Genomic DNA, 12,655 nt, shown 5'->3' on the forward strand with positions numbered 1-12,655 from the left:
ATAAAGATAGAGATTGATAAAGGTATATATATATAATTTGATAGGAGACATATACATTCCGATATCCTAGTGAGGTGTTCTTTATATAAATATAAATGACCATGGCTGATTGAGGGTATCCAATCGATCAATCAACTTATCTTTTATCTTTTTACCTTTTTCCTAGCCCTAATCTTTTCCAACCTCATGTGTTGTTCTTCTCTTGTCTCCATGGCACGAGGAGGCGTCTAACTAGCCTGCCGAGCCTAGGGCAACCCAAGGTGCGCCTGCCCCGATGGGGTCCTTCCTGGGCGGGCGTTCGTTAGCCTCTCGCCGGGCTCCCCAGTGAGACTGGTCTGATCGGCCTCCCCATCGACACAACAAGGAGCGTCTTTGCGGGCTGCACGTTCAAGTGCTTTCGTGTGTTGGCTCTAAATTTGCGTCAACAAACACTAAGCTATTTTTTCTCACAGCACCAACATAACATTCACTTGCATTCGTTGAGTTCGTGTGTGACGATGATGAGGATCAGCCACATCAAGTAGGCTAATGTGTAGCACCTCCTCAAGGAATTCAAGAACATCTGCAAGTGGTACAAGGACAACACCTATACATAAAAGTGCAGCTTCATCAGAGGTAATCTAGCTACAAGCTTATCATGCAGATGTGTAATTAACCGGATGTGCGAGATATGCCTCAGGAATTAACGCACTACACAATCTTTATGAGTCAGATCTCTCCTTAAACATTGACACAAAAGACAGAAGGCACTACTAGAAAATGACCACTCATCCCTAGCCTTAATATTGGTTATTTTTGGACCTGGTACCAAATTTAGGAAGTCCTAGAGGCCCTCTAGTACCTGTTGAGTTACCAACCAGTGTTGGAGCTCTCTCCCACCTGCCACTGCGAATTTTTTTTAGCCCCGCACAGAGGCGCATGCACATAGCAGCACAGCAGCGCACAACGGCACCCCCCACAGCAGCGCCTTATATCCTCCCCTTCCTCTTTCCTTCTCTCCTCCTTCCTCTCATTCTCTCCTCTCTTCCTCTTCTCTCCTCTCTTCCAGCACAATGGCGGAGGCAGCCGGAGGCAAAGGGGGTGGCGCAGAGGAGGAGGAGCTAGGGGCGGCGCGGGGAGAAGGCGGGGGCGGCGCGGGGAGGACGAGGGCCGGCGGTGCGGAGGAGGAGGACCTCGGGGCGGCGCGGGGAGGAGGAGAGCCGGCGGCACGGGGAGGAGGAGGGGCGGGCAGGGCCGGTGGCAGCGAGGGAGGCGGGGCGTGGGGGTGGGGGATTTTTATTTTTATTTTTTTATTTTTTTAACAGCCTCCAGTAACAACCGGTACTAGAGGACCCCCTCTAGTACCGGATTACCAGTACCGGTTGGGCAACCAGTACTAGAGGAGGGTTCCCAACCGATACTAGATCCACTTTTTCCATTAGTGAGGATACAAAGCTGTCGCGGCAAATATATTCTTGTATTTTGTAAAAAGTTTGACAAATATATTCCTGTATTTTGTAAAAAGCTAAGATTAATGAAACAAGTGTTCCTCATATATACATGCATGTGTGCTCCCATACGTTACCTTTACCTTTTGTCGTCATGAAAAGTACATTATACATGTACATGTGTCCTGCCCCTTTGATGGTTTGAGAGCCAGCTAGACCTGTAAACGTGTCCGTGACAATTCATTAACAAGCATCATTGCCTTGTTGCTTGTAGCCGTCAGATCATGATTCAACGTTCATCAACGGGTGGGTACCATATAGATATACATACTATACAGATACCAAGATATAGATATAGATATGGATGTAGATATAGATATAGATACAAATACAGACATACAGATACAAAGATAGAGATTGATAAAGGTATATATATAATTTGATAGGAAACATGTACATTCCGATATCCTAGTGCGGTGTTCTTTATATATATAAAAGCACCTATAAATGCTGAAACAGATTAGTCCTAACCCACAAGTGATATACCATCCTCACCTCTGCTGCCTCCCAAAAGCTAAAGGAAAGGATACAAGAGCTCTCTTAGTCAAGAAACCGCCATCAGCATGGGAAGGATTGTGCACTACTTGATGGTCACTTCATTCGTGGTTCTTGCGATGATTTCGACCAACTCTCCATCCTGCCAAGCGTGTAGGAACCCATACATATATACCTACTGCCTACTTCTAGCTGCACACTGCACTGTCTTGTTCTCAGACATTTTCAGATGATGAGTAATTATTTGACAAACCAGTCTTGCTTTAGTGCTAATAACATTGCATTGCGTTGCCTTATTGCGTGTGCAGGCTTCGGCCCCTGGTGTAAGCGACCGCCGGTACCTTGCTTCGCAGCTACGAATGAGGACTACTGTACGTCGGACATCTGCCCACATGTGTGCGAGGTGAACCATGTTGTGAGCAATCGTGCCTACTGCAAGAAACCTGGAAGACGTGATCCAGTACCTATATGGCTATGCTGCTGCCCATCACCGCGTTGAGTGTTGTAATCCACCATGCGTGCCTGGTGGAAATCAAATAAATTCTGCTCATCGATCGAGCTGTTAGCAAGTATCTGTAATCAGATCTGTCCGGTGTTTTGCTTCCTAGTTACTTTTTTGATAAGGCACCTTGGCACGATAACAAGGGAAATAACACTTTAGGGCTCGTACAGCGGTGAGACGATCCTCGTCTTTTTGTTGCGAGGAGGAGCTCCACCTAAATCGAGCGCAGCGGCATTCAGGTTTCACGCCACAACACCACCACCAGGCCAGAAAGGATTTTTGCTGGCGGGTGAAAGGTTACTGTGCTGGCGGCTTAGCACCCGCCAGCAACTTTGATCCAGCATAATGGCGCATAGTGGCTCTCGCGCGTCAGTTGATTTTTCAATTAAAAAAAAGCATGCACGCTGCTCCCGCCCGGCCTACCACCGCCCCCATGCCCGCCGCTTCTGCACCGCCGCCCGTCCCCGTCGCTAGCCACCTGCCCTCCCGCCGCCCGCCATCGATCGCTCCCACGCCCACCGCTTCTGCGCCGCCGCGCGCTGCTACCTGTGCCAGCGCTGTGCACGCCCGCCTGCACCTGCTGCTCCTTCCCACCCACCACTGTTGTTGGCCTCTCCGCCACGCCGCCGCCTAGCCCTGCGCCACTGCTGCAACTCGAGCAGGCCACCCCCACATCAGCATCCTGCGCCACCCGAGCCGGCCGGCCACCGTGCGCGCCCTGACGCACCCCCGCCCACCGCCGCTCCCGTCCGCTGTGCCTGAGAGCAGGCAAGCAAGGCTTCCGCGGCACCAGCCCTACGTTCTTCATTGCCGGCAAATAGGAGGCACAAGTCTTAGAGATCGAGATGAGAGGAGGAGAACCAAGAGAAGCAAGAGAGATAGGAGGAGAGGAGTGGAGAGGATGCAGATAGCAGACGGAGCCATGGAGGTAGATAAGATAAGATTGACATGTGATTGGCCTCCGCTCCTGTCCAGCTCTGTGCTGGCGGGCCACATAAACGCCTACCAGCACAAATGGGGCGATCTATGCTGGCGGGTGCGAATGCGCTCCCCCGCTAGCCCGACAAACCACTGTGTGCCAATCACGCCCACCAACATGCTATGCCAGCACAAATTGTTTCTAATGTAGTGACCAGCTAGCATCAGCAAGAAGATGATGCGCGGCCACTCAACAAAGCTACAATGCAAGGACGGCCGCCACATCGCAGGAGCTAGCACCAAGGCCAGTGTGGAGGGGAGCGGCACCTGGCAGGAGGTAGCGGTGACAGCGCGGCAGCGACGAGCCGACGAATCACAGTGTAAGGGCTGCTCCTTCCATGGAGGAATCCGAGGACTCAAAGCAGGCTGCTGCAATCCCATGAACGCCACGGGCACCCTCGATCCTGGTAGCCGCTGCTATAACCAACCGATCGTTCACTCTGCGTTACGCATAGACCAATCTGAATCGCAGAACCCACTGCTGTCCCCCGCTCGTCTCCATGCTTGCGCACAAATCGCAGAACCCGTTTCCACAAGATGCCCCTTCTCGTGCATAGGCTTGACCTCAACGCCATGTGCAGGGGCTGTGAACTCGGCTTATATATGGCCGCGCGGACGTCGCGTCTAGAGCTCGGAGGCGGTGGTGACGATTAGAGTCCGGCTCCGTCGAGTTCATTGCGAAAACAAGGGAGGGTGGAAACGGGTTTGGCTAGGACACCAACAAACAGAGGTACAGTAAGCAAAGAAGGCAACAGACCCACGTACAAAGCGAATGAATTAGGCAGAACGCAACGAAGGGTTTCTTTTGTATCTAACTGTCAGACCACCACCAGCGACGCCCGGAGGAGCCAAGGAGGAGGTGCCGTTCTAGGTTCAGCGTTATCCTTTCACCGCTCGTTCCCCTTTCTCTATCCGCGTGTGGCTTGCTTGGATTATTGCATCCGTCGCGCGCCTCCACTTCTCTGTCCCACCTGCAAGCTGCCCGCCATTGAGCTCCTCATCACACCGCTTCACTTCCTCCCCCGGCCCGCCCGCAAACCGCGTGCTGCCGAGCTCCGCTTCATCCGCGCGCTTTCAGCGGTGCCAGCGCGAGTGCGCGAGGCAAGGCACGATAAATGACTCTGTGCCGCGCCGTTGCCGCGTCATCCGTCAAAGACAACCGCGGCCGTCGTTCAATACTAATCCGTGCGAGCGTTTCTGTGGCGCTACGATCGAGGGAATTGCGCCCTCCCTCATCGCCTACCGAGACCCCGCGACGCCTCCCCACCTCATGCTACGCTGCCATCACCTCTCACTCGCTGACGCTGTCACATCCAAAAGCAGCTCTGCCGCCGCCTTGGTCGATCGTTGGTGAACGGCGCCCCTGCAACCCCGGCCCTCTTCCACGCGCCATAGCCGGGTAAGCCTTAATTAATCTCATCGCTACGTGATGCCATTATTCTTTTAGTACTAATTTATCTGGTTTAGGGCTAATGAAATTGCATGTTAATCATCATGCTTAAGCCATCATTAGTGTTGATCATCACTATCAGTACCGTACCAAAGTAACCAATGTAATGGGGATCTGCAATTAGCGGAAAGACTTCGATTTAGAGATGAAGAAGGAGGGGAATTGCAAATCAATGCCGGTCCATAATAAATCCCCGAATTGCCCAAAACTTTAGATCGAAAAATCCAAGAAAATTTCCACAATTTCTCATAATCCTGACTATCGAGACTCACCTCATAGTTTTCTCATAATCCTGACTATCGAGACTCACCTCATAGTATGCTGAACGTTGCCTGAGCTTGCGTCCGTAGGTGGATGCCGCTGGACCTTCACCAACGGGCCGGATCGACCATGGCGTGCGTGACATGAGCCGCTCATGCACGCGAGCAGTGCAGCATGAGAACCACTGCATCGCAAATCGGGAAGGCACTGACGCACCGTCACCTAGGTCGCGGTCGTCGTCGCGGAACCACTACTAGATAGTAGTGAACTGATCTTGTTACAGACGATAGTCAATATAAACGATAAAGAACAGCAGATCAAACACAGAGGACATGAGATTTTAACGTGGAAAATCCTTCCAAGGAGAAAGAAAAAAAACCACGAGCGTCAGCCAGCAAATCTTCACTATATCGGGTGAGATTACAAACGCTAGGGATTTACAACTGTTTCGACTTATCTTAAATGGCGGCTTACAGGAAGTATATAAAGAAGTGAAATCCTAATAGGTGACGATTCGTACCGCGAGGGGGCTTCGGCCCAATCCTACCGGCGACGGGCCTCGCTTCGCGCTGTCCGAAGTCGGCCTTTATCTGTATATAACTAAATTTGGATTATAACTCAACATACCTTCCATCCAACCCCTTCTATCCCGGTTAATATTAGGCCCGTGACTAAAGTGGCTTAGTCCCGAGTAAAAAATGAGGCATCGAAAGGACATCACGGGGGAGAGCTTTAGTCTCAGTTGTAAATACCAACCGGGACTAAAGCCGGTTGTAATGGCTCCAAAAAATCCCACCGACGCTTCCTCCTTTTGTCCCAGTTGGAGCCACCAACTAGGATTAAAGGATCCTCTTTTTGTCCCGTTTGGGATTCCCAACCGGGATAAAAGATTTATTCCCGGTTGGAATTACCAACCGGGATAAAAGGGGTCTTTTGTCCCAATTGGTGGCTCCAACTGAGATAAAAACGTCCTTCCCCGTGCCCCCTCTCCTTATCTTCTCCCGACGCACACTTTCTCCTCCACGGCTAAGTCTTTCTTCTGCTCTTCTCCCTTTCTTCCTCCTCCTCCTCCTCCTCTCCTTCCACCTCCTGATCCTCTTCCTCCAGCACAGGTGGCCACCCCTCCCCCTGCTACCCCTCCCTTTCCCCCTCTGCTCGCCTCTCACTGGCAGTGAGGAGCGGTAGCGGGGCGGGTGCAGGCGGGCGCCGCGTGGAGGAGCAGCTTGTGGGCGGGCGGAGCGGGCAGCGGGCTTGCGGAGCAGCCGAAGCGCTCGAGCAGCTTGCAGATGCAGACGGTCTCATCCTTGGGCGGGTTCACCATTCCATTGTTAAAGATGGACTCGAGGTTCACCATCCTGCTGCAGGTTCGTTAAGTTGGAGGCGGAGGCGCGGGCAGGCGAAGGCGGAGGCCGGCACCGGCAAGCGAAGGCAGAGGTGGAGGCGTGGCGAGCGGCGGCTAGTGGTGGAGGCGGAGGCAGAGCGCGGGTGCGGGCGGTGAGCGGGCGGGCGGCGTGGGGCGGTGAGCGGGCGGGCGGCGTGGGGCGGTGAGCAACGAGGGAGCCAAGGTCGGCGGAGGCCGGCCGTTTCTCTTTTTTTTTACGAATTTTTTAGTCCCAGTTGGTATTACCGGTTACCATTAAGGACTAAAGGACGTCTTTAGTTTAGTCCTGGGTGGATGACCCGGGACAAAGACCCCACTTTTGTCTCCAAAAATTTATCCTAGATGGCTTTTAAAGAGATTTGATTGGACTAAAGTTGAGTTTTGCAATAGTGAATCCACACCGAAGTCACCGTGCCTTGCACGTGCCAGAGCCATAGCGAACACCACGCCTGAGTGTATCATGCCCCGTCATCGCATCCTTTATCATAGAAAATACTCTTTCTGTTATGGTGGAAAGGCTTAGCACGAGTGTCGGGCTCTCCTTTAAAATGGTTTACTTTCCTTATAAAAGGATGATTCGCAGGAGGAAATCAACAATGGCCCGTATAGACCATCATCCGGTAGTGTTTCAAATACATGCTATCGGTTTCATCTAGAGAGTGGGTGCACGTCTGATATCTCTTGTTCGTCTATCCCGATAGGTAACTAAGTGCACGCCAATCATTGATGGTTGAAAAAAAACAATGCTCTGAGAATGAAAGTCTGCTGTTTGTCCTCATCCCACACAGGTACACCTTCTTTCTTCCAGAGCAATAAAAGTTCATCAACTAACGGTCTTAGGTACACGTTAATATCGTTGCCAGGTTGTTTTATGCCTTAGATAAGGACTGACATCGTGATAAATTTACGCTTCATGCACAATAAAGAAGGAAGGTTGAAGATACATAGGGCACCTGAATCGCCACCCTCGTCGCTAGCGCGGTAGCCGGCAGGAGTTTACCGACTAGTCGACTACCGACTCGGCTAATCCTTTGCGCGGAGATGTATAGCAAGCTCGGCGGGGCAAGCGGTGCCCACTGAACCACTCGTCGTGCTCGGGTCCCGTCCGATGTGGGAGCCCCGCGAAGGTGCTCGGAGAAATGGGGCACCAGGGCGCCGCACTGGCGCTCGGGGTAGGTATGCAAGGAGTGCTGTGCGGATCGAGCGCTGAATTTTCAAAGACCTCACCCGTCATCTTTGAATCTCACTCATCGGCTTGGAGCCAGGTGGGCACTCCAGTCTGTAGCGTGGAGTATCCGCCCACCTCTGAAAACGACGACGGCTTCTTGGAGGCTTCTGTCCGTCATCTTCTTGGATATTTCGTTAAACGCGGTGGCCACAGTCCAACGGCGGCTCACAAGATGGTATTGCCGTCTTGTGGGCCTGATGAGTACACTGAAAAGAGGTTCTGATCTTCCAATCAGTTTGTTCACTGATTGTGATTGCACGGAAAAACAGAACAAGACTAGAATCACTTGGTGCAGGATAGCAGGAAGGGGTGATCAGAAGAAAGGCAACAGAGGCAATATATAAGGTCTGTATGCTGTCTTATTTCGATTGTTACAAGGAGGAGAATATCATAAAGGTTGATGATCTTAATTATCAGTTCAATCATGTGTAGTCTATTTTTGGTCCATAATTTGCTTGTTTGGTATGTAGTTTGCACTGAACTACAAGATGGCTGGTCCCCGGGCCAGTGTGGAGAAGATTATCAAAGTCGCACTCACCATCAAGGAGGCCGTCAAGACTGTCCGGAAGAACAAGAAGCAGTGGCGTGAGATCAGAAAGCGGGTCCTGCGGGTCAGTGCCCTCTTGAAGCGGCTTCAGGTGACAGAGATCATGCAAGACCCGGCGATGCGCGACGCACTGGAGGCGCTCGAGGAGACGCTCACCCGCACCCACGACCTCATCATCGCCTGCCAGAAGAAGAACATCATGTGCCACTTCTGCATGGCTTGGGACCTTGCCAAGCAGCTGCGCGAAGTAAAGCAGGACATCTCAGATCAAATGGTGGATGGGATCTTCGCCGCTAATGTCAATGCTACAATTATCTTGACAAGTATTCAACATGCGGCTTGCCCTCAGCCCCCACAGGTAAGATTAGTTACCTGCTTAATTTGATTTGATGGTATGGGTGGCAGATCCTTCATGCTCTGCATCTAACTCTTTGTATATAGAATGCATGGGCGATGGACATCACAGAGTGCAGTCATTCAACTTATGATGACAGTTTAGATATCAATTTTAACACATTTACCTCTGTTGTTCCACTGTAACCGGAAATGAAGTAAATTATGCTGGAGGTTTCAAAACTTGTAAGAAATTTTCAACTGGAGTAAGTTAAAACATTAACTTTTCAGTCCCTAGACTTGCAGATTGTGTGACTGACCTATGCCATTTTATCTCCCATTCTGACGTAGTAAAGGTTATATGTCAATCAAGCATTCCATAATCAGGGCCTGTTTTGTTACTCCATTGAGGTGTTGCAACAATGTGCTTTGAGTCAATTTGGCCACAGTACTTTCATATTACCGTGCAGATCATTTATTGTGATTATCCACATAAGCAATTCGATGAATTAATTGACAATGCACACGTTGTCCTGCTTGGAGCTTTTCCAAATGTGTCTCTTTTAGCATCTATTTTTATGAACTGTTGGATATCATTTTCAATAAATTAGCATAGTAAGTTGCAAGCTTTGAAATATGCCCTTCATTTGAGTTTCCTCATATTGAAAATCATATAATATTGCTGAATGGAAATGGCAGATGTGGATTGATGAATCACAGTAAAAACAATGTACCTGCCAGAAGTGTGTTGCAATCTGCTCCCTTCTCATGTAAGATGCCATCTCATCTCACTCGCTTCACCATAATTCCTGTCCATACATTACTCGTTAGGCAATAGGCTAGCCACTTTCACATCAATATCGAATGTTTACTGTAAGCTATTCAGAAGTGATATTGCTCTTACAGTTTCACATTTGCATGATTTTCTGTTCTGATGACAGGCTTAACAAAGTTCAGTTTGTCAGAGTTAGAGACTGCTACGAATGGATTTTCAGATGAAAATCTCATTGGAGGAGGTGGCTTTGTTAGTGTCTATAAGGTATTCCACATGCTTGGTTTGCTAGTTTTAGATCCATTTTGACCTTCCACATGACCATAGTCATCAATGGCATGATTTTCAACAAAGCACGTGTAATACAATTAAGACATGATTTTTTTTTCCTGCTATGACAAGTCTTTTTGTTGGTTTACAACAAGGTATATCTGAAAACATTGATCTTTAGAGCCAGTGCGTGTTTCAGGATAACACTGTAAATCTCAGGGTGAATCAGTATTTAAAAGTTCATGTGATTTAGTGCTTAATCCTTGTTGAAGAATTAGGAGGGTCTACTCATTAATGTAACTCAATAGATGACAAATAAAAGATTGACCAAATTGATTGGAGATGACCTATCTAATATAAAATAATGCATGGCCCTAACTGTCATTTTGGTGCAAACACTTTCCTAAACTAGCAAACTAAGGCTCGTGCATTTTTGATTCATGTTGGAACTTGTAGTTACATATTGTCCAGCAAAAGTAGAAGTGAGCTAATGTTCTCTTTATATGTATAATGCCAGTATTCTGTATACACACCAATATCTCCTGTTGAGAAGAAAGTGGGGAGAATCAGGACTATCATTCGATTTCAGCATTTTTATGGAAAATTCGAGACCAGTTTCAATGTTAAAGTGAAATTTTAACAGCAGTGAGTAGAAATTGGGATTCACGCACGGTTTTAAACCACCCTTGATCACACTTCACCGCATTCTACTTTTCTGTCAGATTTGCTCTCTTTCTGAGTTTGGTCTGTTGTAGCAGTAAACAAACATGTCACATGACTACAGACACATCACAAATTCTTGATTTTCAGGTTTTATCTTTGCAAAACATTCACATCATTTAATTTGATTGTTGCACTTTTCAGGGTGTACTAAATGGCGGTTTAGTGGTCGCCATCAAGAGATTTCGAAATTCAGTTGTATTTTCACAGGATCACTTGTATGATAAACTTAATCTTCTTTCAAAGCTCCAGCACAAAAATCTAGTTAAACTTCTAGGATATGGCTATGAAGTCATACAAACGGTGGTGCGGGAAGAAGACATAAATGATCAAGCTGAAGCGAGGCTATATTTTTTGGTCGAAGAGCACATGCCAAATGGAAACTTGGAGGACAATTTGAAAGGCATGTTTTTCTTTAAAAGGACAACAAGAATTTCATTTTCAATGTAGACCAACTTTCTCTTACCTTTCTTTTCTATATCAATGGTTGGTCTAACGATCTTTATTTCTCAGGGTTCAGACTTGATTGGTTTAACAGGTTTCACATAATCCAGGGGATAGCGCACGGGCTAAATTATCTACATGTGCAGCACATTGTCCACTCAGACTTGAAACCAAGCAACATCCTCTTGGATTGAAATATAAATCCAAAGATTTGTGATTTTGGGATAGCTAGAATGTTGGATCATGGTGATATGACCACTCGTGATGTCAGCTGCTTAGCTGGCACAATGTAAGAAACCATCCCTGAATATTATCCAATAGCCTACTTTACTTTTGCCCCCATTAGTTTTCTTCTGATAGTATCCATTTGTTTATAACTATTCAGGGGATATATGCCTCCAGAATATATTGTGGAAGGTATTTTGTCAACAAAGTATGACGTGTACAGTTTTGGTGTCATCCTTCTAGAGATCATTAACAGTATGTGCAGCTACAATCCAGCTCGTCGCCAAGCTTCTGTTGAATGGGTAAGCACATCATTTGCATGTCATCATGCATATACCACAGCATTAATCTGTTACTGTTTCTTGAATTTCAACAGAAGAGAATGTATTACAATCTGCTATTCTGCATCCTAATGCCAGTCTTAGCTGGCGTTTTCTCCTGCCCGCCATATCGATCATATGGTTAATTTTGACGATCTGCTAAACTGTTAGAACAAATTGGCTTTTGAGAAAGAATATTTGCAGGGGCCCTGTCCCAGCCAAGCTTCTTGGAAAGAGCCTCAGGTTGTCAAGTGTGGCATCATCAGATCCCCATGCTATATTCCTTTTCTTTCAGACATGGTTCTAGCAAACCACATCCCAGAGACCCAGACCACGTATGCAAGTTCATTGTCCTTCTGGTTGACAAAGAGCCTCGCGACAACACAGTATTGGTCCTGCTGCAGCACGCCTCTTTTAGATATAAGAACTTGTTGATTGATGGTTTGCCTTGGGTGCACATTGAGAATGGATATTCAACAATTATCTTAGTCACAATAGAAAATCAGATTGTTTAAATGAAACAATCACCAGGTGACCTCCTCAAGTGTGATTCAAAGCCTAACAAACGTCATACGATTAAATTGATGATAAAAAATGGTACTTATGCTGAGAAGAGGTCGCCAATGGCTACCAATGGCAAAACCATCACCAGGTGACTTCAGGCGCAATTAGAAGCTTTTTTCTTCAATAGATTGAAAATTGAAACTTTAAAGCACATAGTTGAGAGTTGTGAAATGGACTTGTTCAATGATGTTTTTTTATTTGTTAGGCTTGGGAGGTGTGGCGACTTGCACCGCTAGAGGGAAATAAATGTTCTGTGTGACACATCTGAGTGTGACAAGATAAAAAGATGTATGGAGGTAGGACTCCTGTGCACCCAATTTAATCCGGCAAACCGTCCCACTATGGGGGATGTTCTTGAGATGCTAAATGGGAAGAAAGAGCTACCAACCCCAAGGAAGCCACGATACACCAAAAGAAGGACCGTCGAAGGTATGAGGAGTGCCGCGCTAAGCGTCCCAAAAGATGCGAGGATGTAAAGTCAGAGGAGGGTAGGGTGCACACAAATATGACTGATGACATATATATTATGCAGATAGAAAACATGTATAGATTACAGCTGCGATGTCATCTCTCACGAACAATTTCATTTTGTGTCCTGTAAAAGTTGAGTGTTCAGTTCGTGATATGCACTGTTCTTGTAAAAGTTGCAAGCATTCTCATTGCCAGCTCCTTGCTCTC

At 47.7% G+C, this 12,655-nt stretch overlaps 1 protein-coding gene across 8 annotated transcripts; it reads left to right on the forward strand.

Annotated features, from left to right (window-relative positions):
• Positions 1–4,394: 4,394 nt before the first annotated feature.
• LOC117834634 (uncharacterized) lies at positions 4,395–12,646 on the forward strand. 8 transcript variants are annotated; one of them, XM_072295646.1, is made up of 9 exons: positions 4,395–4,861; positions 7,256–7,342; positions 7,481–8,178; positions 8,253–8,687; positions 9,362–9,432; positions 9,604–9,701; positions 10,569–10,827; positions 10,938–11,157; positions 11,254–12,646. In XM_072295646.1, exons 3-5 carry the CDS (start codon positions 8,134–8,136, stop codon positions 9,383–9,385), a joined length of 504 nt encoding a protein of 167 aa, XP_072151747.1. In that variant the 5' UTR covers positions 4,395–4,861; positions 7,256–7,342; positions 7,481–8,133; the 3' UTR covers positions 9,386–9,432; positions 9,604–9,701; positions 10,569–10,827; positions 10,938–11,157; positions 11,254–12,646. The 8 variants fall into 8 exon arrangements, with proteins under 8 accessions (XP_072151747.1, XP_072151753.1, XP_072151748.1 ...); XM_072295647.1 differs by lacking the exon at positions 4,395–4,861 and having other exon boundaries at positions 6,718–8,178; positions 11,254–12,065; positions 12,183–12,646; XM_072295648.1 differs by lacking the exon at positions 4,395–4,861 and having other exon boundaries at positions 6,718–8,178; positions 11,254–11,395; positions 12,183–12,646.
• Positions 12,647–12,655: the final 9 nt, after the last annotated feature.

This window comes from Setaria viridis, chromosome 8 (assembly GCF_005286985.2).
Source record: "Setaria viridis chromosome 8, Setaria_viridis_v4.0, whole genome shotgun sequence".
In the NCBI taxonomy this organism is placed as follows: domain Eukaryota; kingdom Viridiplantae; phylum Streptophyta; class Magnoliopsida; order Poales; family Poaceae; genus Setaria; species Setaria viridis.

Coding starts and splice junctions, on each gene's coding strand:
- LOC117834634 (XM_072295646.1), top strand. CDS start 8,134: ATGCTGTCTTATTTCGATTGTTACAAGGAGGAGAATATCATAAAG. Junction 8,179..8,252: donor AGGAGGAGAATATCATAAAG/GTTGATGATCTT, acceptor TTTGGTATGTAG/TTTGCACTGAACTACAAGAT. Junction 8,688..9,361: donor CTTGCCCTCAGCCCCCACAG/GTAAGATTAGTT, acceptor TGGAAATGGCAG/ATGTGGATTGATGAATCACA.